Below are 26,951 nucleotides of genomic sequence, written 5' to 3'. Positions count from 1 at the left end.
GCTTTCACAGAAGACAGCGGTCCAGCTCCCAGAAGGGACATGTTTCAGAAACCACCTCAGTGAACCTTCAGAGGAGAGAAGAGAAGGAAGGAAGAAAAACACAGCGGGGGCGGGAGTGAGGGAACCAGCCCGGAGGAGGAAGCCAGCCTGAGCGCGCAGTAGTAACCAGAGCGTCCCTAGGGCAAGATGCTCAGAAGGTCCACTCCCAGAGGTGGCTGGAATCGGTGGACCCCCCGGCTCCTCACCTCTCCTCGAGTTTTCTGTCTCAGCCTCATAGTCTTGTTGGGCCAGGTGGGGCTGCTGCAGGGACACCCCCAGTGCCTGGATTACCGGCCCCCTTTCCAGCCCCTCCAGCATCTCGAGTTCTGCTCTGACTATGAGTCCTTCGGCTGCTGTGACCAGCGTAAGGACCACCGCATTGCTGCCCGGTACTGGGACATCATGGACTACTTCGACCTAAAGGGCCATGAGCTGTGCGGCGGTTACATTAAAGACATCCTTTGCCAGGTAGGCCTGAGCAGGAGCCCTGAGGGAAGGTGAGGGAGCCAGCTTTGGAGGCTGCCTTCCAGCCCCAGCCGATAGGATATTGGGATGGCTGGTGAGGGTCTTGGGGGGAGGGCTCTTTGGGCGCCCAGCCCTTGAGAGAGACTCACCTGTGGCCGCCTTCACCTGGGGCTCTGGGCTCTGGACTGGCACACTGAGGTGGAGTTTGGTTTCCCAAAGCTCTCCCTCCGGGGTCCTGAGGGCCTTGGTGTATTATTCACGGAGCTCGGGACAGCTGCGGTCTGGGACCTCCCTGCAGGGCACTGACCGCTGCGAGCTCCCGTGGGTGTTCACAGAGCGTGTGGATGGAGTGGTGGCATCCGTTCGAATGCAGTCCTCGGCTGGGTCATTTTCACCAGGGGCTCTCTGGTGTGATGAGGGGGGTTTTCCCCAGCTTTCCAAACCTGGCCTGGGAGAGCGTCAAGCTGCTCAGTGGCAATTACTCAGAGGTTCTGCTTCTCCCGGCTCTCTAGTGGCCAAAACCCACATCCCTGGCAGACATCACCTCTGTAGGGCTCAGCCTGAACCCATGTCAGATGCTGGCTGCGGACACTGACTTTGTGGGAAAAGGGGTTCAGGAGTGCCAGGGAGAGTCTAGTTGGAGGGCAGATGAAAGAAGCTGTCATGAGGAGGAGCACTCTACTGATGGGTTGGGGGTGAGACAGCAAATCCTGGCAGATTGGAACACCCCCCCACCCCACCCCCCAGGCATGTCAGCGCAATTACTTGGCTCTCCCGCTGTGATCCCAGAGCCAGCTGGCCACCTCACCTTCCTGTGAAGTGAATGGAACAGAAGCCAGCCACCTGGGAGGCATCGCCCTGGGCTGTCCTCTCTCACCTCAGGCTCCACCCTTCAGCTGTTTCCTGGAGAATTAACTCTGGGATAACCATCTGGGCAGAAGCCCAGCTCTTATGAGCAACACTGAGACTCCATTTCTGGATGAAGTCCCCAGAAAAAAATGTCTCCTCCCTCCCCCTTCCCTATTGCACGAGGTTTCAGAAAGCCAAATTCAGCAGCTCTCCTGTTTCAGGGATTTGAGGAATAAGAATAACCTACACATGTCCGTCCATAAAGGAAAAGAATATGAAAAAGAATATACGTATGCATAACTGAATCACTTTGCTACAGAGCAGAAATTAACACAACATTGTAAATCAACTATGCTTCAACAAAATTAAAAACGGAATACCCTGGTGGCTCAGTGGTAAAGAATCCACCTGCTAATTAATGCAGGAGACATGGGTCCAGCCCCTGATCTGGGAAAATCCCGCATGCCGCAGAGCAGTCCCTGCCCCACAACTACTGAGCTTGTGCTCTAGAGCCGGAGGGTGGAAACTCCTGAGCCCACGCACCCTAGAGCCTGCTCTGCGAGAAGAGATGCCCACAGCCGTGACAAGACTGCACACCACAACTAGAGAGTGGCCCTGCTCTCGGCAGCTAGAGAAAAGCCCGTGCAGCAAGGAAGACTCAGCACTGCCAGAAATAAAGAAAGAAAGAATTTAAAAATGGAAAACAAAAAGAATGACCTACACGCATCTATTAATATTTATTAAAATTCACAACTTAAATTTCTTCTCCCTCTTTCTTCCCCAAATATGGAGTATGTTCCCAGCAATGATCCTGCAGGCAGCTACCAGGACCCCCATTTTACGCATGAGGTTTTTTTTTTTTTAATAACATTTATGTATTTAGTTGCAGCATGTGGGATCTAGTTCCATGACCAGGGATCGAACCCAGGCTCCCTACACTGGGAATGAGGAGTCTCAGCCACTGGACCACCAGGGAAGTCCCAGAATTAGGAGGTTTGGTAGCTCAGCTGGTAAAGAATCCACCTGCAATGCAGGAGACCCCAGTTTGATCCCTGGGTTTTGAGGAACCCCTGGAGAAGGGAACGGCTACCCACTCCAGTATTCTGGCCTGGAGATACTCCATGGACTACTGTCTGTGGGCTTGCAGAGTTGGACGTGACTGAGTGACTTTTACTTTCACTCTCCAAGGTCAAAGAGTGCCGTGGCAAATCCATAGGCTCAGGCTCCAAGTCTCATGCCCTTTCGGTCATACCATGCCAAAGTCGAGTCACAACAGCCCTGGCCGATCCACTCACTGGTTCCCTGACCTAGGGCAAGCATAAGCTCCAGAAGGACAGTACCTTTGGGCATCTCACTCACTGTTAGCAGCCCCAGTGCAGAGGACAGTGCCTGGCGCCTAGGAGAGATTGTTCTGGACCTTTGTTTTCTAAGACGGAAATAATAGTTCCTAAGCTGATTGAGTGGAGGCAACTGTGCAGATTCTAAATGATGCCTAAGAGTGTGCCATGCGGGTGGTTACTTGTCCACAGCCCCCTCTGTTCCTGGGTATTTCATCCTTATTTTTGTCTTCCATCTCACTTCTTCTTTCCATTCCCCAGGAGTGGACAGGTCAGTCAGGTGGGACTCAGAGCAGTCCATCTGGCTTCTTGTCAGCAGCTCTGACAAGTCTCCTAAATGGAAACAGCTCTGGGAGAGATGCTGTGAATCCCCGGGCTCTTTCTTTTGCTCTTCCCGATAAGAGTCTGCTGCTCTGCAAATCTGCAATCAGGGTTGAAATAAGAAAAAATGGGGAACTCAACACATCTGAGAAATGCTGCTGATCCCTCTCTTAGGTGATGAGAGAACAGAAGTGAATGAGACAGCCCTGGGCCAGCAGGTGCCCGGGAGGCATCCATGATCAGAAGCAGCTTCCGGAGTGGACCCTGCCCTACTCCACGGCCCCAACCACCCCCTTTAAATTGGCCTTTCTGGGCTTCCCTGGTGGTCCAGTGGTTAAGAATCTGCCTGCCAATGCAGGGGACATGAGTTCAATCCTCGGTCCGGGAAGATTGCACATGCAGCAGGGCAACTAAGCCCATGTGCCACAGCCACTGAGCCCACGCACCTTAGAGCCGGTGATGAGAGAGAGAAACCAGTGCAGTGAGAAGTCCATGAACCACAACTAGAGAGTAGCCCCTACTCACCCCAGCAAGAGCAAAGCCCACGCAGCAACGAAGACCAGTGCGGCCAAAAATTAACAAAACAAAACAAACAAAAATGGGCCTTTCTTCCTTTCTTGATCGCAGTTGCCTCTGCCTTCCATCGAAGAGAAGAAATCACTACATGCCTAATCTCTGGGAATGATACATTGCATGTTCATTTTGATAATTTTATTTTTAAATTATAAAATATTTTGAATAGAACTTCCCTGGCAGTGGTTAGGACTTTGTGCTTCCACTGCAGGGGGCACAGTTTCCATCCCTGGTTGGGGAACTAGGGTCCCACACACTGCACATCTGTACAATGTGGCAAAAGAAAAAAAATTAATATATGGAAAAGCACAGAAAAATTAAATAATTAACATGACAGATTCTGGTGGCTCAGATGGTAAAGAATCTTCCTGCAGTATGTGAAATGCGAGAGACCCAGCTTCGATCCCAGCATCGGGAAGATCTCCTGGAGAAGGGAATGGCAACCCACTCCAGTGTTCTTGCCTGGAGAATTCCACGGACAGAGGAGCCTAGCTGGCTATAGTTCATAGGGTCACAGAGTCAGACACAACTGAGCGACTCACACAGATCCAATACTGAGATTCAGCAAATGTAAAACTTCTGCCACACTGCTTCAGATGTGCATAAAGAAATTAAATCTTACAGCACTTATAATTAAAAAAAAAAAAGGAAAAGATGAGACATTTGGTACTACCTCTTTTTATAAAAATTTTTTTTATAATTTAACAAAACTCTATATGTCAAGAGCAAAGTTATAATAGCAAATCTGAGAGAATTTTTTTTCCCCTTTCTACTTTCCAGGAGCATTAACTGGGTAGAAAATGTGGGTCCCAAAGAAAAGCTTTCTTTTCAGTAGTTGGTAACAGAAGCTCCAGAATCCTGGTTCTTCCCCAGAACTGTTTTCCCTCTTTTTGCTCAAAACATGAAGTTGATTAGAACATCCACACAGGTATGACTTTAAAAAATTAAAATAAGTATATTGCATTAAGAGGGAAATATTTCTGTAATAAAACCAAAGTGAAGTCAAGGTTTAAAAACTCTTAAAAAAAAAAAGTCAAATTCTTGAAAAGAGAAAAATAGGTTCGAGCCCTACCATGGCCAGTCTGCCTGGGGGCTGAGGTCACTCTTCTTTTCCAGGAGTGCTCCCCCTACGCAGCCCACCTCTACGACGCTGAGAACCCGCGCACGCCCCTCCGGAACCTTCCTGGCCTCTGCTCTGATTACTGTTCTGCATTCCACTCGAACTGCCACTCCGCCATCGCCCTGCTGACCAATGACCGCCGCCTCCAGGAATCCCCTAGAAAGGATGGCGCGCGCTTCTGCCACCTCCTCAACCTTCCCGACAAGGACTACTGCTTCCCCAACATCCTGAGGAGCGACCATCTCAACCGCAACCTGGGGGCGGTGGCCGAGGACCGTCGGGGCTGCCTGCAGCTCTGCTTGGCCGAGGTGGCCAACCGGCTGAGGAACCCGGTCTGCATGGTCCACGCTGGGGACGGCACCCACCGCTTCTTCGTGGCCGAGCAGGTGGGGGTGGTGTGGGTCTATCTGCCTGATGGGAGTCGCTTGGAACAGCCCTTCTTGGACCTCAAGAGCCTCGTGCTGACCACTCCCTGGATTGGGGACGAGAGAGGCTTTTTGGGGTTGGCTTTTCATCCCCGATTCCGCCGCAACCGCAAGTTCTACATTTATTATTCATGCCTGGGCAAGAAGAGGGTAGAGAAGATCCGGATTAGTGAGATGAAGGTTTCTCGGGCTGATCCCAACAAAGCCGATCCCAAATCAGAGAGGTGAGGCATATGCCTGAGAGTCTGCAACTGTGTGCTGTGTTCCAAAATATTGCCAGCTGGTCCTCTGAGATGAAACAGAGGAGCTTTCCTGGGTTTAGACCCACTAGCCTATAATAGGACAAAAGTCATTGCTGATTAGTGGGGTAACCCAAGTCAGAATCTTGAGTGGATGGTCTTCATGACTATAACCACCCATCTTTACAGTTACCTAGAACTGTGCTTGCTTGATTTTATAGAAGGTAAGCAAAGGGCAGAGGCCATAAGGGTTTGATAAATGATTTTAGATAATATCCACGTTAAATATAACAGTAGCCTCTGATTATTGTGTGACCATTAGATCTCAGGCCTTTTATCTTGAACATGGGAATTCCCATCCTCTCCGGAAAGCTTGACACAAGGTAATTAAGCCTGGTCACAGCTCCAACTGACCCCAAGCCCGTGCTCTTTTGCTCCACCCTCCACCCTTTTCCCCTACTCCATTCTGCCTTATCTCGCTTTTCCCATACAGACAGGTTTAGAGATTGAAAAGAGCATGAAGAAGCGGAAAACTAACCTCTGCTAGATTGTCCAAAGGATGGGGCTGGGAGTTCTTGTAGAGAAGAGAGTAAGGCTGAGCACCAGGAAAGGGTGATGGTTACCCCGCTGTGTCTACAGCTCGTGTAGTCAGGATGTGAAAAAATAAAAAGATCCATGACGGAGTCTTACTAGGAAGCGAGGGGTGTCCCAGAGCTGCCGAGCTACCTGTTTTGTGGTCCTTGGCTGGCTTGGACCAGTCATTTCTGGATGTCTCAAGAGGATGCTATATCAGCTTTCATCAAAGTGTGGTTTCTTTTTCATTCCAGGGTCATTTTGGAGATAGAAGAGCCAGCCTCAAATCATAACGGTGGACAACTTCTTTTTGGCCTAGATGGATATATGTACATATTCACTGGGGATGGAGGACAGGCTGGGGATCCCTTCGGCAAATTTGGAAATGCTCAGAACAAGTAAGCTGGATGCAGGCTTGCCCTGGTGTAATGGTTTTGCTGAGATGGAATCTGGAAAGGGTCAAACCCAACTCATTTACTGCAAGATGTAGTCTCCTCTGTTGACACAATGGGAAGAACATTTGGTTTTCATTTCTTGTTTCATTTTTCTTAATATTTACTTGGAGTAGTTATTTATTTGGCAACCTCGGGTCTCATGTGGGATTGTTTACTGCCACTTCATAGTTGTGGCATGTGGGCCTAGTTGCCCCGTGAAATGTGGGATCTTAGTTCCCTGACCAGGGATCAAACCTATGCCCCCTGCATTGGAAGGTGGATTCCTAACCATTGGACCACCAGAGAAATTCTGTCCTATACTTTTCAGGCATAATGTATTTTTATAATTAATATTATGGATGTTCAGCATGACTCTCAGAGGGCCATATAAAGATGAATTCAAGATTTTTAATATATATGAGCAGGACATTATTTACTATGCCATGATCCGACCATCTAGTTCAATTCAGCTCAACATTATTGACTACTGTGTTCCAGGCACTGTGTCTCACATGAAGGTACGTGAGTAGTTAGTTAATGAGGCTAACAGAAGCAACAGCAATGTATATTTGTTGCTTACTGTGTGTTCAGTGCTATTCTAAACACCATATGTTTATTTGAGCACATAATTCTGACAGCCACGGGGCAAAAATTTTAATCTCTCTTCTTGGTTGATGTATTCGCAGCCCCTGAAATAGTGCCTAGCAATGGTGTCATGCCATAAATACATTTGGAATGAATGGATCCTGTGAAGTATAGGTATTATGATAGCCATTTTACAAACAAGATAATAGAGGCAGAGAGGAGTGAAGTAGTCTATCCAAGGTCACACAGAGAGTAAGTGGCAGAACCAGAATTTAAACTCAGACAATCCAGCGAGGCTGCGCCATCTAGAGGAAGGTCACGTGACCCTACTGCTTTTGTACCCAGCAAGCCTGTGGCTCTCATTATCCCTAATAATAAAAATATCAGGGTTGTTAATAAAGAATTTGCATTTGTTGAGTGCTGACTGTATGTCAGAAGCTGCATGACATGCTATATATATGCACACTAACCCATTTAACCCTTGCATCACAGCCACACTGCAAGGTGGTGTTACTCTCCCCTGCTTTATGAAGCAGGAAACGGAGGCTCAGAGAGCACAGTCATCAAAAGCCTCTGTTCTTTCTACTGCCCACATTGTTACATGAGGAAGAATAGAACCAGTTCCTTCGAAAATTCAAAGTATCTGTCACGCGAGTGTGTGTTCCTCGGTTCTCTGTCTCGTCACAACAACGATTGGGAGTGACGGACATTAAAGCCCCCTCGGCGTGTCTCAGCTCTCAGGTCTTGGATAGACCGAGTTATAGCTCCCAGGTCTCCAATGGACCGTGTTATAGCTCTTAGACAAATCCGTGTTACAGCTCCGTGTTACAGCTCTATTTTATTTAGAAGATAGCAGGAAAATCCATCTTTCAGGCGTGAGGGCACATCGATCTAAAGAGATGAGAAGAGCGCCCCAGCACGCGGGAGAGAGAGCGAGCTGGCTCTGGCTCCTCTATTTATATGTGTCTCGCTCCCTGGGCCTGTCCTGTGTAAACTGGGCCAGCCAGGAGTGCTGTTTGTTTTGCCTGAGGTCCCCACTCCGGTCCTCGGACCTTCTTTTGTTTCGTTTTCACGGGCTTTTCCCTTCCTTGTCTTGTAGCCACCACCGTTTTGGACTCCTCTTCCCTGTTCTACCTACCTAACATATTCAACCAAACCTGAGAGAAACCACCCCACTGTAAAAATAGAAAAATTGAAGCTGCAACTTGCTCAGTGTCACATGGACCAGGGCTGCATCAAACTTTCGCCTAGTAGTTCTCTTTGAGTCAAAAATTGGAAAGTCTTAACTCTATATATATATACACACACACGTGTGTGTGTGTGTCTATGTGTGTGTATATTATCTCCCCGTGTGATTCTTGGCTGTCAGTTGAGACCCACTCTTAGTAGACTATCTTGGGCCATCTCCTCTAGTTCTGAGATGTTTTATTTTATTTAGAATACATAACTTGAGATCCACTCTCTTAAAAAGTTTAAGTGTGCAGGACAGTATTGTTAATTGAGGGGAAAATATAGAGTGGGTCTGTGGTACTTACTACTCTTGCATACAAATAGCCAACAGGTACACGAAAAGGTGCTCGGTGTCATTAATCATCAGGAAAATGCAAGTCAAAACCTCAGGGAGATATCACCTCAGACCTGTTAGAATGACTATTATAAAAAGCAAAGGACAAGTGTTGGCAGGATGCGGAGAAATCTGAACCTCTGTATACTGTTGGTGCAGAGAAGGCAATGGCACCCCACTCCAGTACTCTTGCCTGGAAGATCCCATAGACGGAGGAGCCTCGTAGGGTGCAGTCCATGGTGTTGCGAAGAGTCAGACACGACTGAACGACTTCACTTCCACTTTACACTTTCATGCATTGGAGAAGGAAATGGCAACCCACTCCAGTGTTCTTGCCTGGAGAATCCCAGGGACGAGGAAGCCTGGTGGGCTGCCGTCTCTGGGGTCGCACAGAGTCGGACACGACTGAGGCGACTTAGCAGCAGCAGCAGCGTACTGTTGGTGGGAATGCAAAATATACAGAGCAGCAGCTATGGCAAACATTATGGAGACTCTTCAAAGAATTTTAAGTAGAACTAGCATGTGACCCAGCAATCTCACATCTTCATATTTCTCCCGTTCCTGTTTCTGGCCTTCCTTTCAGGAGTTCCCTGCTGGGGAAAGTGTTAAGGATCGATGTGAATGGGGCCGGCTCAGGCGGCAAGCGGTACCGAGTGCCCGTGGACAATCCATTTGTTTCCGAGCCAGGGGCCCATCCCGCCATCTACGCCTACGGAATCAGAAACATGTGGCGCTGTGCGGTGGACCGAGGGGACCCCGTCACGCGCCAGGGCCGAGGTCGGATGTTCTGTGGGGACGTGGGACAGAACCGGTTTGAAGAAGTTGACATCATTGTTAAAGGTGGAAACTACGGCTGGAGGGCAAAAGAGGGGTTTGAATGTTACGACAAAAAGCTCTGTCAAAATGCCTCTTTGGGTAAGTGAGAAGCCCTGTTATTTCTTGGGTGAACTGAATGAACTGCGGGTGGAGGTGGGAGAGTAAAACCTGGGAGTGTCTTGCGCTGCAGGTCCTTACAGTGCCTTTGATTGTGTCCTGTGGAATCGTGCTTCTTAGTGCTTCTGAAAGGTGGTTGTTGAATCACGACCCCAGGATTCTTGGCCCCCGGAGAAGAAGAATTCAATCCGGGGCCAGAGACGAGGCTTGATCGCTCAGAGCTTTTGTGTAATAAAGTTTTATTAAAGTATAAAGGAGATAGAGAAAGCTTCTGACACAGGCATCAGAAAGGGGCAGAAAGAGTACCCCCCTGCTAGTCTTTAGCTGGATGTTATATAGTCACCAGCAGTCTGTTAATGAAAGAAAGGAATGTCTTAAAACTCAGAATGGCACCAGGCCCCTCACCCGTAAGATGCATTTTGGGATAATCTTGGCACCAAATGATTCATCTTGGGCCATAAAATGATTAACTTGAATCTTGAAGAAGGGCAGATCACCATACAAATAGTGTCATTTACATAGATTAGAGGAACAATATCTGAGTATAACACACTGGTTTATCAAGTAGGTTCTGAGCCAAAAGGGGAGACTTGAAGACAGAGTTTGGGTAAATGTATAGTACGTTAGCATAGCTTAAGATAAACATTTCCATAAGAAAAAGGCATTGGTTAACTTCAGGTGAAACCAGGTGTCACTATGGCAACACAGAATTTAAGAGAAACCTCCTTTTAAATTTGTATAGATAAGGAAAAAATATCACTAGTTTGTTTCCTCCTTAAGAGAGATAAAAATGTCTGACACTTGCAAGCTATTTCCACCGTTTGGAGACCCCTGGCCTTCCTGCCTGTTACCCTCTCAGTTCTCTAGCCGCTGGCACCTGAAACTCGGGGCATTTCTCGCTAAATAATGAATTGAATCCTGAGTGGATTGGGGGCGTGGTGGGATTGACCTAGGAATCTATATTCCAAATAAGTTACTTACAGGATTTTCAGGCATATAATTTTGAACCATCCTCAAAGGAAAATAAGTGGCTGTGTGTTTTTTATTTATTTGAAACTGCCACTGAAATGATATCCCATATACAGTCCCTAAACATCAGTCATCAAGGTGTGCTTTAGAAACTCCATCTGGCTTAAAATTCTAATTTTCTGACTTTATCACCATTGCTTGGTCTTTTCGTCCTTCTGTTGCTGAACTTGAGTTCGGTTGCTTGTTACTTAGGAATCCAATACTGAGAGACAAGTGTTGAGTGCAAGGAAAGATAGCTTTCCTGAGGAAGCTGGCAATCCTGGGGAGAAGGCGGACTTGTGTCCCAAAGAACCAATTTCCCCTTGCTAATCAGGGAAAGAATTTTAAATGGGAGTTTCAGGGGCATCTAGGTGGAGGGAGAGAGCTATGTAGGACAGGACAGCCATCTCTGACACTTTTCTTGAAATTGGTCAGGCAGGGTGGTCTGATCAGAGTTATCTTGATTGTTTTAAGTGTAGTTAATCTTTAGTTCCAGGGTTGCTTCATTTCCATTTCCTTGAGGCTGGTTCTTGGAACTGTGGGAGATGGAGCAGTTTATGTTATGGCTATAGTCTGGCCATCATGTAGTTAACTTCTTCCATCTGGTGGAAGTTTCATTATAATACTGCTCAAAGGATGTGGCTCAGTATATATCTATAGACTTTGAGGAGCAACTAAAGGTCCTTGATTTAGTTTAATGACTAAATAAATATTATTTTGTTCTGCTTGACTATTTTCCATGCTTCTGTATTTTTTCATTCCTCTGATTAAATTTATTCTTTGGCTAAAGTTTTTCTATAGACAAAAGGCAGACAGAGAACAGGGGATGGTCGGTTCTGAGAAAGTCTCAAAGCAGTTATCCAGTCCTTAAGTTAAGTCGCTCAGTCGTGTCCGACTCTTTGCGACCCCCTGAACTGTAGCCCACCAGGCTCCTCCATCCATGGGATTCTCCAGGCAAGAATACTGGAGTGGGTTGCCATTTCCTTCTCCAGGGGATCTTCCTGACCCAGGGATCGAACCCAGGTCTCCCGCATTGCAGGCAGACACTTTAACCTCTGAACTACCAGGGAAGGTTCCCATCCGGTCCTTACAATGTTCCAAATCCTAAACCTGAGTATCTGCCATATTGACCTGGGGGAACAATTTAAGGGTGTGGATTTCCAGGTCGCTGCCCCACAGACGGGGGAACTTTAGGCTTCCTTTATGCTTTCTGAGGCCAATCAAATGGGAAGCTCACGAATATCATGGTTGGTCTGTTGAGAAGATAAACATGATTTACTTGGCTTTCTGTCCTCCCAAAGACCAAGAGATGAAACATTCTCCACTCAGTAAGGCAATTGGTTTTAAAAACTGCCTTCTTCCTCCTTGAAGCTCCCAGGTTTAGCTATGACACTCTTTTTCCTATTCCTGGACAGACGATATTCTTCCAATCTATGCTTATGGCCACGCAGTGGGCAAGTCAGTCACTGGAGGCTACGTCTACCGTGGATGTGAATCCCCGAATCTCAATGGTCTCTACATCTTTGGGGACTTCATGAGTGGGTAAGGAAGGATTGATGTCCCCTCTCTCTTTTTCAACAGTTTATTTTATTTTTTTAATGTCCACATCTGTTTATTTATTTATTTTTTTACTTGACAATACTGTATTGGTTTTGCCATACATCAACATGAATCTGCCATGGGTGTACACGTGTTCCCCATCCTGAATCCCCCTCCCACCTCCCTCCCCATACCATCCTTCTGGGTCACCAGCCCCGAGCATCCTGCATCATGCATCGAACCTGGACTGGTGATTCGTTTCACATATGATATTATACATGTTTCAATGCCATTCTCCCATTTTAATCAGAGTATAAATTGCATATCACAACATTCAATGTCTTAACAGCGTGGCTGTATAGTTTTACAAATGTATACACTTGTATTAAGACTAATCGTATCAAGATAAAGAACATTTCTATCACTGTAGAAGGTTCCTTCTTGCCCATTGCCTCTCAGTACAGCATCCCTTTCTCCCCACCACCCCCACAGTAGCCACGTTAACCACTCTCATCATAGATGCTTTTTTCATTGAGTAATGTCTGTGAAATTTGTCAGTGCTTTTGCATGGATCAGTGGTTTGTCTCTTTTATTGCTTTGTAACATTCAATTGCATGAATATGCCAGAGCTTACTCATTTATTTTCCTGTTGATGGATGTTTTGGCTGTCCCCAGTTTGGGGGGATTGTGAATAAAACTGCTGCAAAGCCTTGTAGTTTTCAGTGTAAAGGTCTTGGACATCTAAGTATTTCATAGTGTTTGATGCTATGTTGAATGTTGCTATATATGTGTATATATATATATATATATATAAAGCAAGTATAATATATATTCAGCATATATATAACATATATTAATTCATAACATGTAACTAATTTCTTATTAGTTCTAGTGATTTTTTTTGTTTATTCTATTGGATTTTCTATGTAGAAGATAATTTCACTATGAATATGGATACCTTTATATTTTTTTCCTGAATTGGAAGCCTTTTATTATTTTTTTATTGATTTGTTGCTTCATTTTAACCTTTAGTACAATGTTGGATAGAAGTGGGGGAAAGCATTAGATTTTTTACCAATAAGATTGATGTTGTCAGCTGTGTTTTGTGTATGCCCTTTATCAGACTGAGGACATTTCCTTCAATTCCTAGTCTGCTGAGAGTTTGTATTAGGTACGATGTTGCATTTTGTCATATGTGTCTTTGCATCTAGGGAGAGAATCATGAGGCTTTTTCATTTTTAGTTTGTTAATATGGCGAATTGCACTGATGGATTTTTTTTTTAATCACTGAAGCAATCTTGCATTCCTGGGATAAAAACATCACTTGGTCATGTTGTATTTGATTAATATATAGTTTTTGTTTTAATATATTGTTGAATGCAACTTGCTAATGTGTTTGGAATGTTTGCATCTGTGTTCATGAAGAAACAGATGAGCTACAGTTTTCCTTTCTTATAATACCTTTGTCAGATTTTGGCCTCAGGTTAATGTGAGCTTTATAAAATGAGTTAAAGTGTACTTCCTTTTCTTTAATTATCTGGACTAATTTGTGTAAAATGTGTTTCTTCCTTCCAAGTGAAGTCATCTAGATCTGATGTTTAATGGTAGATGACCATTTTAATGGTAGTTGGGCCCTGTTCTTTGATCCATTCTGACAATCTCTGTCTTTTAATTGGTGCATTTAGACCATTGACATTCAAAGATATTGTTGCTATAGTTGAAATATCTACCATGCTCACTACTCTTCTATTTTTTGATATTGTTCTTTGTTCCTGTTTTTCTTCTACTCTTTTTCTGCCTTTTGCAAATTTAATTGAATATTTTATTTGATTCCATTTTCTCTCCTTTGGTAGCACACTGATCATACTATTTTTTGAAATCTTTTTTAAAGAGTTGCTTAGAGTTTGCCATATACATTTACGACTAAGCTAAGTTCACGTTCAAACAACATTACAAAACTTCCTCAGTAGTCTGTGTTTTACAATAATAAAATAATCCTACTTCCTCCCTTTTGTCCCTAATTGTTATCATTCATTTCACTTATATATAAACATATATAATAATTATAACAGTGATATATAATAATTATTAACATTTTATAATTTAATAATACTATTATTTTACTGTATACATAAGTGTACATAATTAAATACATTGTTGCTATTAGTATATTGAACTAACTTCTGTTAGACCAGTGAAGAATAAAAAAAAGTTTTTATTTTTACCTTCACCTATTCCTTCTTTGATACTGTTCCTTTCTTTATATAGATTTGAGTTTCTGACTGATATTATTTTTCTTCTCTGAAAAGAACTTTGTTTAACATTTCTTGCACTGGCAGATAGATGCACTGGCAACAAATTCCCTCAATTTTTTTTGTCTGAGAAAGTCTGTATTTGTCCTTCATTTTTGAAATATAATTTCACCAGGTACAGGTTGGTGGCTTTTTTCTCTAAACACTTTAAATATTTCACTCTGCATTCTTCTTGCTTGCATGGTTTCTGAAGAGAAGTTTGATGTAACTTTTATCTTTGTTCCTCTATATTGAAAGTGCCGCCCCTCTATCCCCAGCTTCTTTTCAGATTTTCTTTTTCTTTATGCCTGATTTTCCATAGTTTGAATAAGATATGCCTAGAAGTAATTTTTAAAGAATTTATCCTGCTTTGTATTCTCTGAGCTTCCCAGATTTGTGGTTTGATATCTAACAGTAATTCTGGGAAATTCTGAATAATTGTTGTTTCCAATGTTTCTTCTGCTCTTCTCTCTCTTTCTTTTCCTTTTGATATTCCTGTTATGCTTATGTTACAACTTTAGTAGTTGTTTCACTTTTCATGGATATTTTGTTCTTTTTTTGGGTCAGTCTTTTTTCTCTGCTTTCCAGTTTGGAGGTTTCTATTGAGATATTCTCAAACTCAGATTCTTTCTTCAGCCATGTCCAGTCTACTAATAAGCCTGTCAAAGTGTTTTTTATTTAAATTACGGTGTTTTTGATCTCTAGCATTTCTTTTTGATTCTTCCTTAGAGTTTCCTTATCTCTGCTTACATTGTTCTTGCATGCTGTCTGCTTTATCCTTAGAGCCCTTAGCATATGAATCATAGTTGTTTTAAATTCTAAATCTAATAATTCCAACATCCCATGCCACATCCAAATCTGGTTGTGATGCTTGTTCTGTCTCTTCAAAGTATGTTTTTCTGCCTTGTAATTTTTTTCCTGATTGCCAGATATGATGCACTGGGTAAGAGAAACTGCTGTAAATTGGTGTTTAGCAAAGAGGTGGTGATGTGTGGGGGAGAGGAAGTGTTCTAGTCTTATGATTAGGTCTGAGTTTTTTAGTGAGCCTGTGCCTCTGGACTGTGAACTTCATCAGTGTTTCTCAGAAGCCCTCCTGCCTCCGTACACATTTAGGTAGGACAGGACGGCTAGAGTTGGATAGAGTTAGGTACTTCCTTTCCCCAGGTCTGTGAGGTTCTGATAAAATCCTGGAAGGTTAGTCTCTGGTTAGTTTCTCCTGAGGACAGACATTTGTTAACAGAAACAGAAAGCGCTGATGTATTTCAAAATGATTCCTTTCCCCCTCTTTCTGCTGGAAGCACAAGCAAATTTTTCCTGATATTTATTTTGGGAAACTGGTCAAGCTCCTGGAGGTAAAACTCACAAAAGTGTGGGGACTCTGGATGGCTGGCCACCTCTGTCTAACTCACGCTTTGCCCATATGGAACGTCTAGCAATTTGTCAATTACAGTTTAGGTTTTCCAACTCCAGAACTGATACCTGTGAAGGTTTGTGCTTGTGGTTTTCTGTAAGTTGTGATTCTCTGTATCTGCCTGCTTGTCTCTCCAGTGTTGGGGGCAGTGGTGTTCCCTGTGACCTCGCTTCTCTTATGAATCTAAGAATAGTTGTTGATGTTTCAGTCTTCTGCTTATTTTAGGGTGGTGTACCAACCTCCAAGCTTCTTACATGCTGGACCGGAAACCAGAAGTCCTCTGAAGTGTTCCTTGTGGAGACTTTTAAATGCAAATTCAGTTTTTTTAATAGATATAGGCTTGTTGTTGTTTAGATGCTAACTCGTGTCTGACTCTTTTTGACCAATGAACTGTAGCCTGCCAGGCTCCTCTGTCCATGGGATTTCCCAGGCAAGGATATTACAGTGGGTTGCCATTTCCATCTCCAGACACAGGCTACTCAGCTTATTTCTTTCTGAGTGAGTCTTTGTAGTCCGCCTGTCAAGGAATTTGTCAGATCTTTGGGATTTAATTGTTCTTTATGTTTTTCCCATAACCTCTACCCACCATTTCACCCCCACACATAACAGATATGTAGTGATTTTTAATTGAATCATATGCACTAGAATTACCGTGGGTTGAGCATCTCTGTTTCTATAAAACTTTTCAGCTGATACCCCTGGTTACCCAATTTTCTCTCCCTTTTCTTCTAAAAGCCTTCTTTTAGTTCAGATAGATGGACAGTGGAATACAAAGTAACATCTGCTACTCTACAGACATAATAATAATATTAGCTATTTATTTTGAGTCCTTACTATATGCTAAGCACATTGGTAATATATGAATATTTACATATATTATCTTATTTAACCTTAACAATTCTTGCCTATGGTAAATTCTCTTACTATCCACCATTTTATAGATGAGAAAACTGAGGCTTAGAGATGATGAGCAACTAGCCAGCTAATAAAAATTAGTCTTTTGTGGTGGTACAACCTTCACAGGACACCAAACTCCTCTTATAATAGCAAATGAACTTCCCCATCTAGGGCAAGATGGTGTCAGGAATATCTCCGAAGCAGCTTTTCTGATTCCTAAGGGAGGTTAGTTATTGATCTCCTATGGGAGACTCAGTCCTAGTATGCCAGGATTCCCAGATTCTAGGAGGAAAAAAAATATCCTGCCGGGTAGAGATATGGATTCCTAAAATATAAGGTTTTGCTTTTCATCTAGTCGACTTATGGCTTTGCAGGAAGATAGAAAAACCAAGAAATGGAAGAAACAGGACATTTGCCTGGGCAGCACAGAGTCCTGTGCCTTCCCAGGGCTGATCAGCACACACAGCAAGTTCATCATCTCCTTTGCTGAAGATGAAGCAGGTAATAAATGTTAACCGTGTATTGTATTTCTGGTCACTGGATCTTAGGTAATCACAGGCATTGTGAACTGAACATTTTATCTTGAGGTTTGGTAGCTAAGTCACGTTCGATTGTTTTGCAACCCCATGGACTATAGCTCACCAGCCTCCTCTGTCCCTGAAACCTCCCAGGCAAGAATACAGGAGTGGGTCACCATTTCCTTGTCCAGGGGATCTTCCTGACCCAGAGGTCAAACTTGCGTCTCCTCCTTGGCAGGTGGATTCTTTACCACTGAGCCACCTGGGAAGCCTCAAACATTTATATAATAATTATCATTGCTGTTGTTATTATTACTCTTATTATTTAAATAGAAACTACCACTTCTTCTATTTTCACTATCGGCCACCTTTTATAATGAACTGGATACTGTTCTAGGCACTTCACATTTTAAAATCTTATTTAGTAATCACGACACCCTCATAAAGTAATTATTTTGTTTATTTCACCAGTGAGGAAACAGGCTGACTATGCCAACTTACCCCTTCTTGGTTGGCGGTACCGTTCACTGTGCAGATAGACCAAGGTCTGCACTGTAGCCTGTCCAGTCCTTTGGCTGTGAAGGAGGTGCATGTGTGCTTCCTCCCTAATTCTGTTCTGATCTGTGATTACACAAACGCAGACAGAGCCAACCGTGGGTATTTATCCTGCTGCTGTTGCCTGGGAGAAAGTACCTCTGATGGTCAGCCACTGGTTGGGCTGGGCTCTTCCTGATCCTGCCCAGAGTTTGTTAGGCAACTTCTGTGAATGAACAAGGGAGAATTTCTTTCTCGAGAGACCTGGTAGACAGCTAGGTAGGAGGCTACACACTAGAGCCGTTAGGCGTATGTTAAGGGCATCAGCAGAGCAAGGCATTTGTGCACATATGAGAGAGAGAGAGGTGGAGGGAAAGAGACAGGGATTTAGCTTTAATAAATATCCACTGTGTTGACCTATATGGGTGGGATGGTGGGGGTAGGAGGAAGATTCAAGACGGCAGGGATATATATGTATATATACATACATACATATATACTTATAGCTGATTCACAGCTTCCCTGGTGGCTCAGACATTAAAGAATCTACCTGCAATGTGGGAGATCCGAGTTCAACTCCTGGATCAAGAAGCTCTCCTGGAGAAGGAAATGGCAATGTACTCTTGCTTGGAGAATTCCACGGACAGAGGAGCCTGGTGGGCTACAGTCCATGGGGTTGCAAACAGTCGGACATGACTTGGCGACCAACACTTTCACTTTCATAGCTGATTCACATTGCTGTACAGCAGAAACTAAAACAACATTGTAAAACAATTATATTCCCATTTTAAAAAATATAAAATAAAATGGATAACCAACAAGGACCTACTGTTTAGCACAGGGAACCCTGCTCAGTGTGGCAGCCTGGATGGGAGGGAGTTTAGTGGAGAATACATGCATGTATATGCATGGCTGAGTCCCTTGCTGTTCACTTGAAACTATCAATACTATTAATTGGCTCAACACCAATATAAAATAAAAAGCTAAAAACAAAACAAAAGGAAGCAAAAAATCCCCATACAAAACAAACAGCGAGAAAATAAATATCCTCAAATTGTGAACTCAGAAAATGAAGTTTTAATTTGAGCTTTATATAAGTTATGTGTCATTTTGAAAGTTAAAGGTTTATTTTGTTTACATAAGTGGTGACAAGGCCTGTGATCCTTCCGGTATTTGAAATTGCATCTAGCCATGCTCTGAGGCACGGAAGAGAACAAAATGATCTCTTAGGGGTCCCTTCCAGACACAGGACTCTCTACAAGTGTTAACCAGAGCCTTGATGGTTTGTTCAATGTTTGGTTTCTTTCCACTCTGACCCAAGGGTGGCTGTACAAAAGCTTCACTTGAGTGGGACATAAAGAAAGCCAGTCAGCAGCTGCACCCTTCCTCTCAGCTAACTTATATATATTTTTTTATTATTATTAATTAAAAAATTTATTTTTGTCCATGCCATATGGCATATGGGATTTTAGTTCTCTGGCCAGGGATCAAACCTGCACCCCCTGCACTGGAAGTGAGGAGTCTTAACCACTGGACTGCCAGAGAAGTCCTCAAATAGCTGGTAAATAGATAGTTTGAGATGAATATTTTCTAGAAGCAGATGATATTTTGGAAAATTTAAGGATTCTTAATAGAGAAAAGTTGTTGTAAGTTCCAAATTGGAAGTCCAAACATACGAAAAAGGGGAGAAACCACAGGCTGGCACGTTCAGTGGAAAGTGGATGATGTAAATGGATGTCAGCCACAGGCCATGGTGGGGCCTCTCCCCTGCTGGTGCCCCAAGGAGGCTGGAGCCCCCAGAGCCTGGAGACCCCTGGGGGCAGCCTGCCTGGGCTCCTTGGGCTGCCACGTTCGGTGGCTTGTTCCTTTTCAGGAGGCCACAGAAAAGCCAGGTTTTGGTGGCTTGGTTTGTTTAGCCCGTAGACTTCTTGCAGGAGAAAACAAGGCAGTTTTTGAACGCCACTCAGTACATCTGGCAAACAAAAGTGTCCTTGGCTGAATTTGATGGAGTGGACTTGCCAAGGTGTTCCCAAGCCAGACTTTGCCCAAGGGCAGCCCTAAAACCAGGGTGGCTGTTCCCGAGGCAAGTTATTTCCTTCAGAGTCGCATGCTTTTGCTTTTGCACAGCGATTCAGATTTTCTGCGTGTGTCATAGTCTTCCCCATTATTGACATATTTAGAACCGAGTGTGATAAGCCCCATTTTAGTTGCACCAGAGCTCTGCCTTCACTGTTGCTACAGTTATTTCCTGACTCTTCCAGCCGACAGCTGGCACAAATAAACGAGTGAGTAGATGGAGTGAATGGTGGGCGTGGGGCTGTATGGCTGAGTTCTGATGGGTTGGGTTTCTGAATGTCAGTCACTGAAGCACATTCCTGAGAGGGCTGGCTGAGGTCATAATGATTGCAGTAAATTCATATTGCATATGTTTTGCTTTATAGCCTGCTACAGTTTTTTGGTTTGTTGTTCTTACCCTAAAATATAGTTCTAAAGGGGCTTCCCAGGTGGCTCAGTGGTAAAGAATCGGCTTGCCAATGCAGAAAACATGGGTTCAATTCCTGGGCAGGAAAGATCCCCCTTGGAGGCAACTCATTCCGCTATTCTTGCTTGGAAAATCCCATGGATGGAGGAGCCTGGCAGACTACAGTTCACGGAGTCACAAAAGAGTCAGACACGGCTTAACGACTAAACAAAAATGCTTTAAAAATGTCAGTTAGACCCTATAGATGAAATTCACATCTAGCATTGTCTTCTAAAAATACGATGGGAAGTCTATGGCGTATTTAGGATATATAATTTACATAAACTATAGTCATGTGTAAGGAATACACAGCAACACAGGGTTTCCAATTCTTTTAGACCAGAAATTGCATGGTTTAGAGGGACCTGTGCCCAAGGGTGACCTGTGTACACGTTGGTAGACAACTCATTTATCTCATGTCAGCATCACCTCGGATGAGGTGATGGTTTCTAATCAGGGGGACCAACTGGCTCTAGGCAAAGGTTTGTCCTAACTCTTCAGATCCCCACCCTCACTGCCCCTTACAAGGGGAAGATTATAGGGTCAGTCCACAAAACCAGTCTATTAGGCAGCTGTTACATTTTGTGCAGGGCTCTGCAAAGAACATTAGCCTCACACTTGGGCTCAAACAAATATTAGTCACTGTTCACCACAAATTCAAGGAAGAAGATTGTTTAAATAGCCCAGAGCCGTTTAAAGCTCTAGGCTTTTCCAGTTTGTACCTTGGTAAGATGTTTCATTCCATAAATCGAGAGGGCTTGCATGAAGCACACAAGCAAAAGAATTAAATCCAGGGTGGTAGCACAGAGATTGTGCCAAGCTCAAAAAGCTATCACAGTGAACAGAGACATAAGGAAGTAAGAGGAAGTGCTGATGATTGAACACTTTCTCACTCAATACCTAATAATCAGGGGAAGTATTCTTATCTCTCTTTTACAAAGAATAAATAACACGAGGGTTACCCAGGTGGAGAAGTTGCCCAGGACAATACAGATGGTAACGAGTGTTATCGGAATTCAGACTCAGATTTATCTAGCTGAAGTTGGGCTCATAAACCCTTCACTGTCTCTCATAGGAAACTGTGATACGAGGTGGAATGAGGTACCTACTATGAGAAGGGGATGGTGTTTTTTGGAGTTCAAACAGGAGAAAATGGGAGGAAACAGGGGCCCTTGTGAAAGAGACGAAGGGAAGAGTGGGTGGAGGTGATTTCTTCGGGGTGTCGAGAAGACCAAGTTGAGGGACTGAGGAGTGAGGGGAAAATCATGGGAAATAAGGAAGCCAGGACAGAAGAAGGTAGAGTTGGAGGACAGAGTGAAGTGGGGGGCAGGCAGCGGGGACTAATGCACTAAAGAAGGGGTGAGTGAAAGTCGCTCAGTTGTGTCCGACTCTTTGCGACCCCATGGACTATGCGGTCCATGGAATTCTGCAGGCCAGAATGCTGGAGTGGGTAGCCTTTCCCTTCTCCAGGGGATCTTCACAACCCAGGGATTGAACCCAGCCCTCCCGCATTGTGGGCGGATTCTTTACCAGCTGAGCCACAAGGGAAGTCCAAGAATACTTGAGTGGGTAGCCTATCCCTTCTCCAGTGGATCTTCCTGACCCAGGAATCAAACCGGGGTCTCCTGCATTGCAGGCAGATTCTTTACCAACTGAGTTATCAGGGAAGCCCTAAAGAAGGGGTAACAAATAGTCTGTTGGACTGCAAGGAGATCAAACCAATCAATCCTAAAGGAAATCAACCCTGAATATTCACTGGAAGGACTGATGCTGAAGCTCCAATACTTTGGCCACGTGATGCAAAGAGCCGACTCATTGGAAAAGACCCTGATGCTGGGAAGATTGAAGGCAAAAGAAGACAGGGGCAGCAGAGGAAGAGATGGTTGGATAGCAACATCGACTCAATGGACACAAGTTTGAGCAAACGCTGGGAGATGGTGAAGGGCAGGGAAGCCTGCTGTGCTGCAGTCTATGGAGTTGCAGAGTCTGACATGACTTAGTGATGGAGCAACGCTGGCCAAAATGATTGTTTGGATTTTTCTGGAAGATGTTATGGAAAGCCTGAATGAACTTTGACCAACTCAATAGTAAGTGGTCTTCAGCCTGTAGCTCGCCTGTCTCTGGGTTTCACAGAGAATCCTTATCAGTACTGAAGAGCTGGGGAGGGAGATGGACTCACTGGGGTGAAGTTTCTGAAAGCAAAGTGGTGATAAATGAGATGAGAAGCCTTTGGTTTATGGAACGTATGGGCTTCCCACGTGGCGCTAGTAGTAAAGACCTTGCCTGCCAATGCAGGAGGTGTAAGAGACGCAGGTTTGATCCCTGGGTCGGGAAGATCCACTGGAGGAGGAAATGGTAACCCACTCGAGTATTCTTGCCTGGAGAGTCCCTGGCGGGCTACAGTCCATAGGGTCACAAAGAGTCGGACATGATTGAAGCAGCTTAGCACGCCCAGCAGAAACCTACCTCTGCTGGGTGACACTCCGAGGTGGTCTGGGCGCTGAGATGGACTTTCTCCTTGGGGAGCTCACAGCCCTTGAGGCCTCGCACCAGGTGGGATTCTGGGGACCGCTTCCTGGGGCTCATGTATTTCAGGGCCACAACCCCCTGGTAATGATTTTCTGTGTGTCTAGCTGTCTGGGCCCAGCCTTGTGTCCTGTCCTGATGGTCTGTTCCTGTTTTCTCAGGGGAGCTCTACTTCTTGGCCACCTCTTACCCCAGTGCCTATGCACCACACGGATCCATTTACAAATTTGTTGACCCATCAAGGTGAGATTTGGGTTCCTTTTCTTCTCAGGTGATTTGAATTAGTCCTTATCTCCATGGCGGATCAGAAAGACAGTCCTCACTCCCCAAGAATTACTATCAATAGAAGTGATCAATGAAGCAGATCTTTGCTTTAGATTCAAAGCAGATTGGACTGACAAAAGTGTAGGACAGTTATGGAATATTTGGGAAATGATCTCTTTGTGGTTGAAAATGAAGATCTTGAGCCTTTATAGGATGACTAGGTGTAGACCTGTGGCTCCTGTCTTGTTTGTTTTGGCCACACTGTGCTGCATACTGGATCTTAGTTTCCTGACCAGGGATTAAACTTGCACAGTGGAAGCGTGGAACCTTAACCACTGGATTGCCAAGGAAGTCCCTTGTTTGTTTGTTTTTAAAAAAATATGCTTCTGGAAACTTCTGTCTGGGATCATCAGACAGTGGTGTACAACTCTGACCACCTGAGTAAATATTGCTGCCCTTCCATGGCTTGGTCTTTGGCAAATACAGTTGGCCCTCCATAAACGTGGGTCCCATGTCTGTGGATTCAACCAGCTGTGGACCAAAAATATTTTGAAAACTTCTGGAAAGTTACAAAAAGCAAAAGTTGAATTTGCCATGCCTCGGCAACAATTTCTGTAATATTTGTAATTACATTTACAACTATTTGCATAGCATTTGCATTCTTAGGTATCATGAGTAATCTAGAGATGATTTAAAGTATACAGGAGGATGTGTAGGTTCTATGCAAATACTCTATCATTTTACATAGAGGACTCGAGCATCACTGGGTTTTGGCATCTGCACAGTCTTGGACCAGTCCCAGGAGAGTTCCAGAAGCAGCTGTATCTTCAGCTGTCAGAATTCTTTGTGTCTCCACCTGAATGTTTCCAGAATTCAGGGACAGTGTTTATTTACTTGGTTAACTCTATGTGTAACCCTGCTTCTCTGCCCACCTCTCTCAGGGACTAACCAGCCTTCAACTCATCTGGCAAAAGCCAAACTACCGCTTCCTATTTGTGAGGTTTTTGAGTGTGTGTCCATATCTGTCCCTGGGAGAGTGATGCGGGGTATCCATCCTGAGAGCTCTGGGCAGTGCGCTGGATTTATTAATATCTCAGGATTCTTACCCAAAGGAAGAAAGTCTCCCCACAAATCAGCCTGAAGGTAGACCTGCCAAGGAGGACTTCCCCTGAGGCTTACGTTACCATGTCTGGGGCAGTTATTCAGAGGACATTTGGCAGCTCAGTCCAGCTACTGGTGAGGGCTCAGAAGCCCAGCCTAGCTCAGTTCCTCTTGGCAACAGGGCTCCCATTAGGTGTTCTCAGAAGTTCCCGGAAGGGGCTTTGTCCTAGAGATCCTGCCTGGGGGCTCCCCTGCTGGGGGAAGGGTTGGCAGGGTGAATCAGGGACTGAGCTGTCTCCACTGCTGGGTCTCCTCCATGTAGATCTCCTGTGATCTGGGGTTGGGGCAAACCCAGGGTCTTTAAAGTACTTCTGGTGACTGACAGAGACTGTGTGGGGAGTTTTCTGCTCTTTCTATCAACCTTTTCACACAACAGGTGTGTGAATCCCTTCTTCTTTCCTCTGAAAGTTTCCTGACTAGGTTAGGGGATAATTTAGCTCACTTCTGGCAGCAAGAGGTCAGTCATAAGGCAACTGTAAAGGCTGTTCCCCCTAGAAGACACTGACATTTATCCAGGCATTTCTGCGTCCCAGGCACCGTGCTGGGTGCTGTGCATGCAGGCTGATATTCAGTGCTGACAGAATCCTAGAGAGGCAGGGTGCCACTCTCAATCTGCAGATTAGGGTAACGGAGCCTTACTACCTTCAATTGCTTTCCCAAGGTAGAGCCAGTTAGAGGGGCCAGAGGATGGGAACACATCCTTCTTTCTGGACCAAACTCTTTTCAGCACCGCCCATTCAGTTCAGTTATAATGACGACTTGAATTGTTGAGACTTAAAAAAAACAAACAAACAACTTCTGTAGCAATGGATCCTGATTCTGCTCTGTTTAATTCTTCAGCTCATTTTTGCACTAAATGCACCCATCCCAGCTGGGTATGAATGCTGAATGCTGGGTAGGAATCTTGGCTTTGCCGCCAACTAGCTGGAAATACTCCTAGTCTGCAAAGCCCTTTTTATTTCAGAAGATGCACTCGGGGGACAGCAGTTTAAGAATCAAAATACTAGGAGGGAGAGGGGCTGGCATCACTTAAGGGGCTGTGCCATGAGTATCTGAAGAGATTTTCCTTAAAGGGAATCGCCACTGCTGTCAGAGCAGAGGCAGGGCGTCATTCTCCTCCTCATCACCATCACTGCCATCACTACCCACAGAGCGTTTGTATGTGCTGACTACTGCTCCGGGTGTTTTTCAAAATCTCATTTAAAAAACAATTTAGGACTTCCCTGGTGGTCCAGTAATTAAGACTCCGTGTTTCTACTGCAAGGGGCGTGAGTTCAATCCCCTGACCCCCTGATCAGGGAAGTTACATATGCCACGCAGTGTGGCCAAAAAAACCCCCCCAAACCAAATCAACCTCCCAAAATAACAATAACAGCAAGTTATCCAGTCATCACTTCTGGTGTGCCAAGTACACAGTTCTTAATTAATATTCCCCATCTCCCTGTGAGGATGGTGCTATTATTTTTCCTACGTTATAGTTGAGAAAGTTGAAACTCAGCAAGGCTTGCCTGTGGCCCTTAGGACTTGAACCCTGCTCTCTGTTGCCACGCCCCAACCCCCTGCCCACACTGTCCCCCAAGGGCCTGCAGTGTCCCTGTGACGTCCGTGTCCTTCCTCCTCTCCACCCGAGCTCATTGAAGATTCCCTGCTTCATCTGTCCCACCTCCGTTCTTGCACCTCTCTACCTATTTCCTGGTTCCATCTTCAGAGTCTTGTGTCCTCACTTTTTCCATCTGTTTCCAGGAGAGCACCTCCAGGCAAATGCAAGTACAAACCAGTGCCGGTGAAAACCAAGAGTAAGCGGGTCCAGTTCAGGCCACTCGCCAGTGAGTCCATGTTTGTCTCTAGGCTCAGGCCTTGGCTACAGTGCTCCGTGCAAACAGCTGCCACCCCGGGGTGGCAGGTCCTGTTTTCTCACCTAAGGCTTATCCTCTGGGTGAGGACTAGAGCCTGTGGCTCAGTCCGTGTGTCTTGGTTGCGCAGCAGGGGGCCGCACGTGCTGCCCTTCATGCATTTCATTCAATCACTCATGTATTCATTCTTTCATTTAGTACTTTACAGCAGTCCTTGTGCTAGTAGGCAAGTGAAGAAATAAAAGAACACTACGATTCTGGCTAGAAGGATGTCCAGGGGTCTGAGAGGGCCCCGAGAGTGAGGACCTCTTCCTTGGGGTAGGGTGGGGAGTCAGGAAAGACTTTTGGAAGAGAGGTGTTGTCTTAAGGGCACTATTCTACAGGTATGCATTACAAAAGTCATCTATTTAGATCAAGGCCAGGGAATTAAGCATATTAATTTCAAAAGAATTTATATTCAAGAACCCTCAAGTGGGCATAGGATTCCTGGGTGGCACTTTCCTTACAGCTGCTTTCCAGGACTAATATTTCTCCTAAATGAATGCTCATTTCCAGAGTTGGTCTTGGACTTGCTAAAGGAGCAGTCTGAGAAAGCTGCTAGAAAACTGTCCAGTGCAACTTTAGCTTCCAGTCCAAACCGGGCCTCATCTCAGAAAGATTCCTTCAAGAAGCCAGCTTCTCCCACAAGCAGCCGGAAGACATCTCCAGGGCCTGGTGCAAAGAAGAGAGCCAGGGTGTGGTCCCCAGACCCCCAGGGGAAGAGGAAAGGGATCCCCAAATGCCCCAGTGGCATAGCCAGGCAGGCCACACAGCAGAGACGAGCTGGCAGAAGTCTCCCTCCGCCTCTTTGGTCAAGGTGGCCGCTCAGGGGACCAGAACCACCTCACCACGTGGAAGCTGCTGGTGCTGAACGTGACCTTAGACATGCGGGAAGCCGGGGGTGGAGGTGGGAGCCAGCAGAGAGAGCCTGA

General features: G+C 45.0%; 1 protein-coding gene across 1 annotated transcript; it reads left to right on the top strand.

The window, feature by feature from the left end:
- The first annotated feature begins 186 nt into the window (after positions 1 to 186).
- On the top strand, positions 187 to 26,951 carry HHIPL2 (HHIP like 2). Its single transcript, XM_052654006.1, has 9 exons — positions 187 to 507; positions 4,701 to 5,353; positions 6,196 to 6,339; positions 9,108 to 9,439; positions 11,881 to 12,007; positions 16,959 to 17,104; positions 22,864 to 22,945; positions 25,871 to 25,953; positions 26,536 to 26,951. Exons 1-9 carry the CDS (start codon positions 187 to 189, stop codon positions 26,949 to 26,951), a joined length of 2,304 nt encoding a protein of 767 aa, XP_052509966.1.

Source organism: Budorcas taxicolor, chromosome 16 (genome assembly GCF_023091745.1).
Source record: "Budorcas taxicolor isolate Tak-1 chromosome 16, Takin1.1, whole genome shotgun sequence".
Taxonomy (NCBI): Eukaryota; Metazoa; Chordata; class Mammalia; order Artiodactyla; family Bovidae; genus Budorcas; species Budorcas taxicolor.
The sequence above is the reverse complement of the archived record's forward strand: the minus strand, read 5'-3'. Positions and strand labels throughout refer to the sequence as shown.

Excerpts from the sequence above, each read along its gene's own strand:
- HHIPL2 (XM_052654006.1), top strand. The coding sequence starts at position 187 with ATGCTCAGAAGGTCCACTCCCAGAGGTGGCTGGAATCGGTGGACCCCC. Across the intron at positions 5,354-6,195 it reads GCCGATCCCAAATCAGAGAG|GGTCATTTTGGAGATAGAAG; the intron begins GTGAGGCATATG and ends TTTTCATTCCAG. Across the intron at positions 6,340-9,107 it reads TTTGGAAATGCTCAGAACAA|GAGTTCCCTGCTGGGGAAAG; the intron begins GTAAGCTGGATG and ends CCTTCCTTTCAG.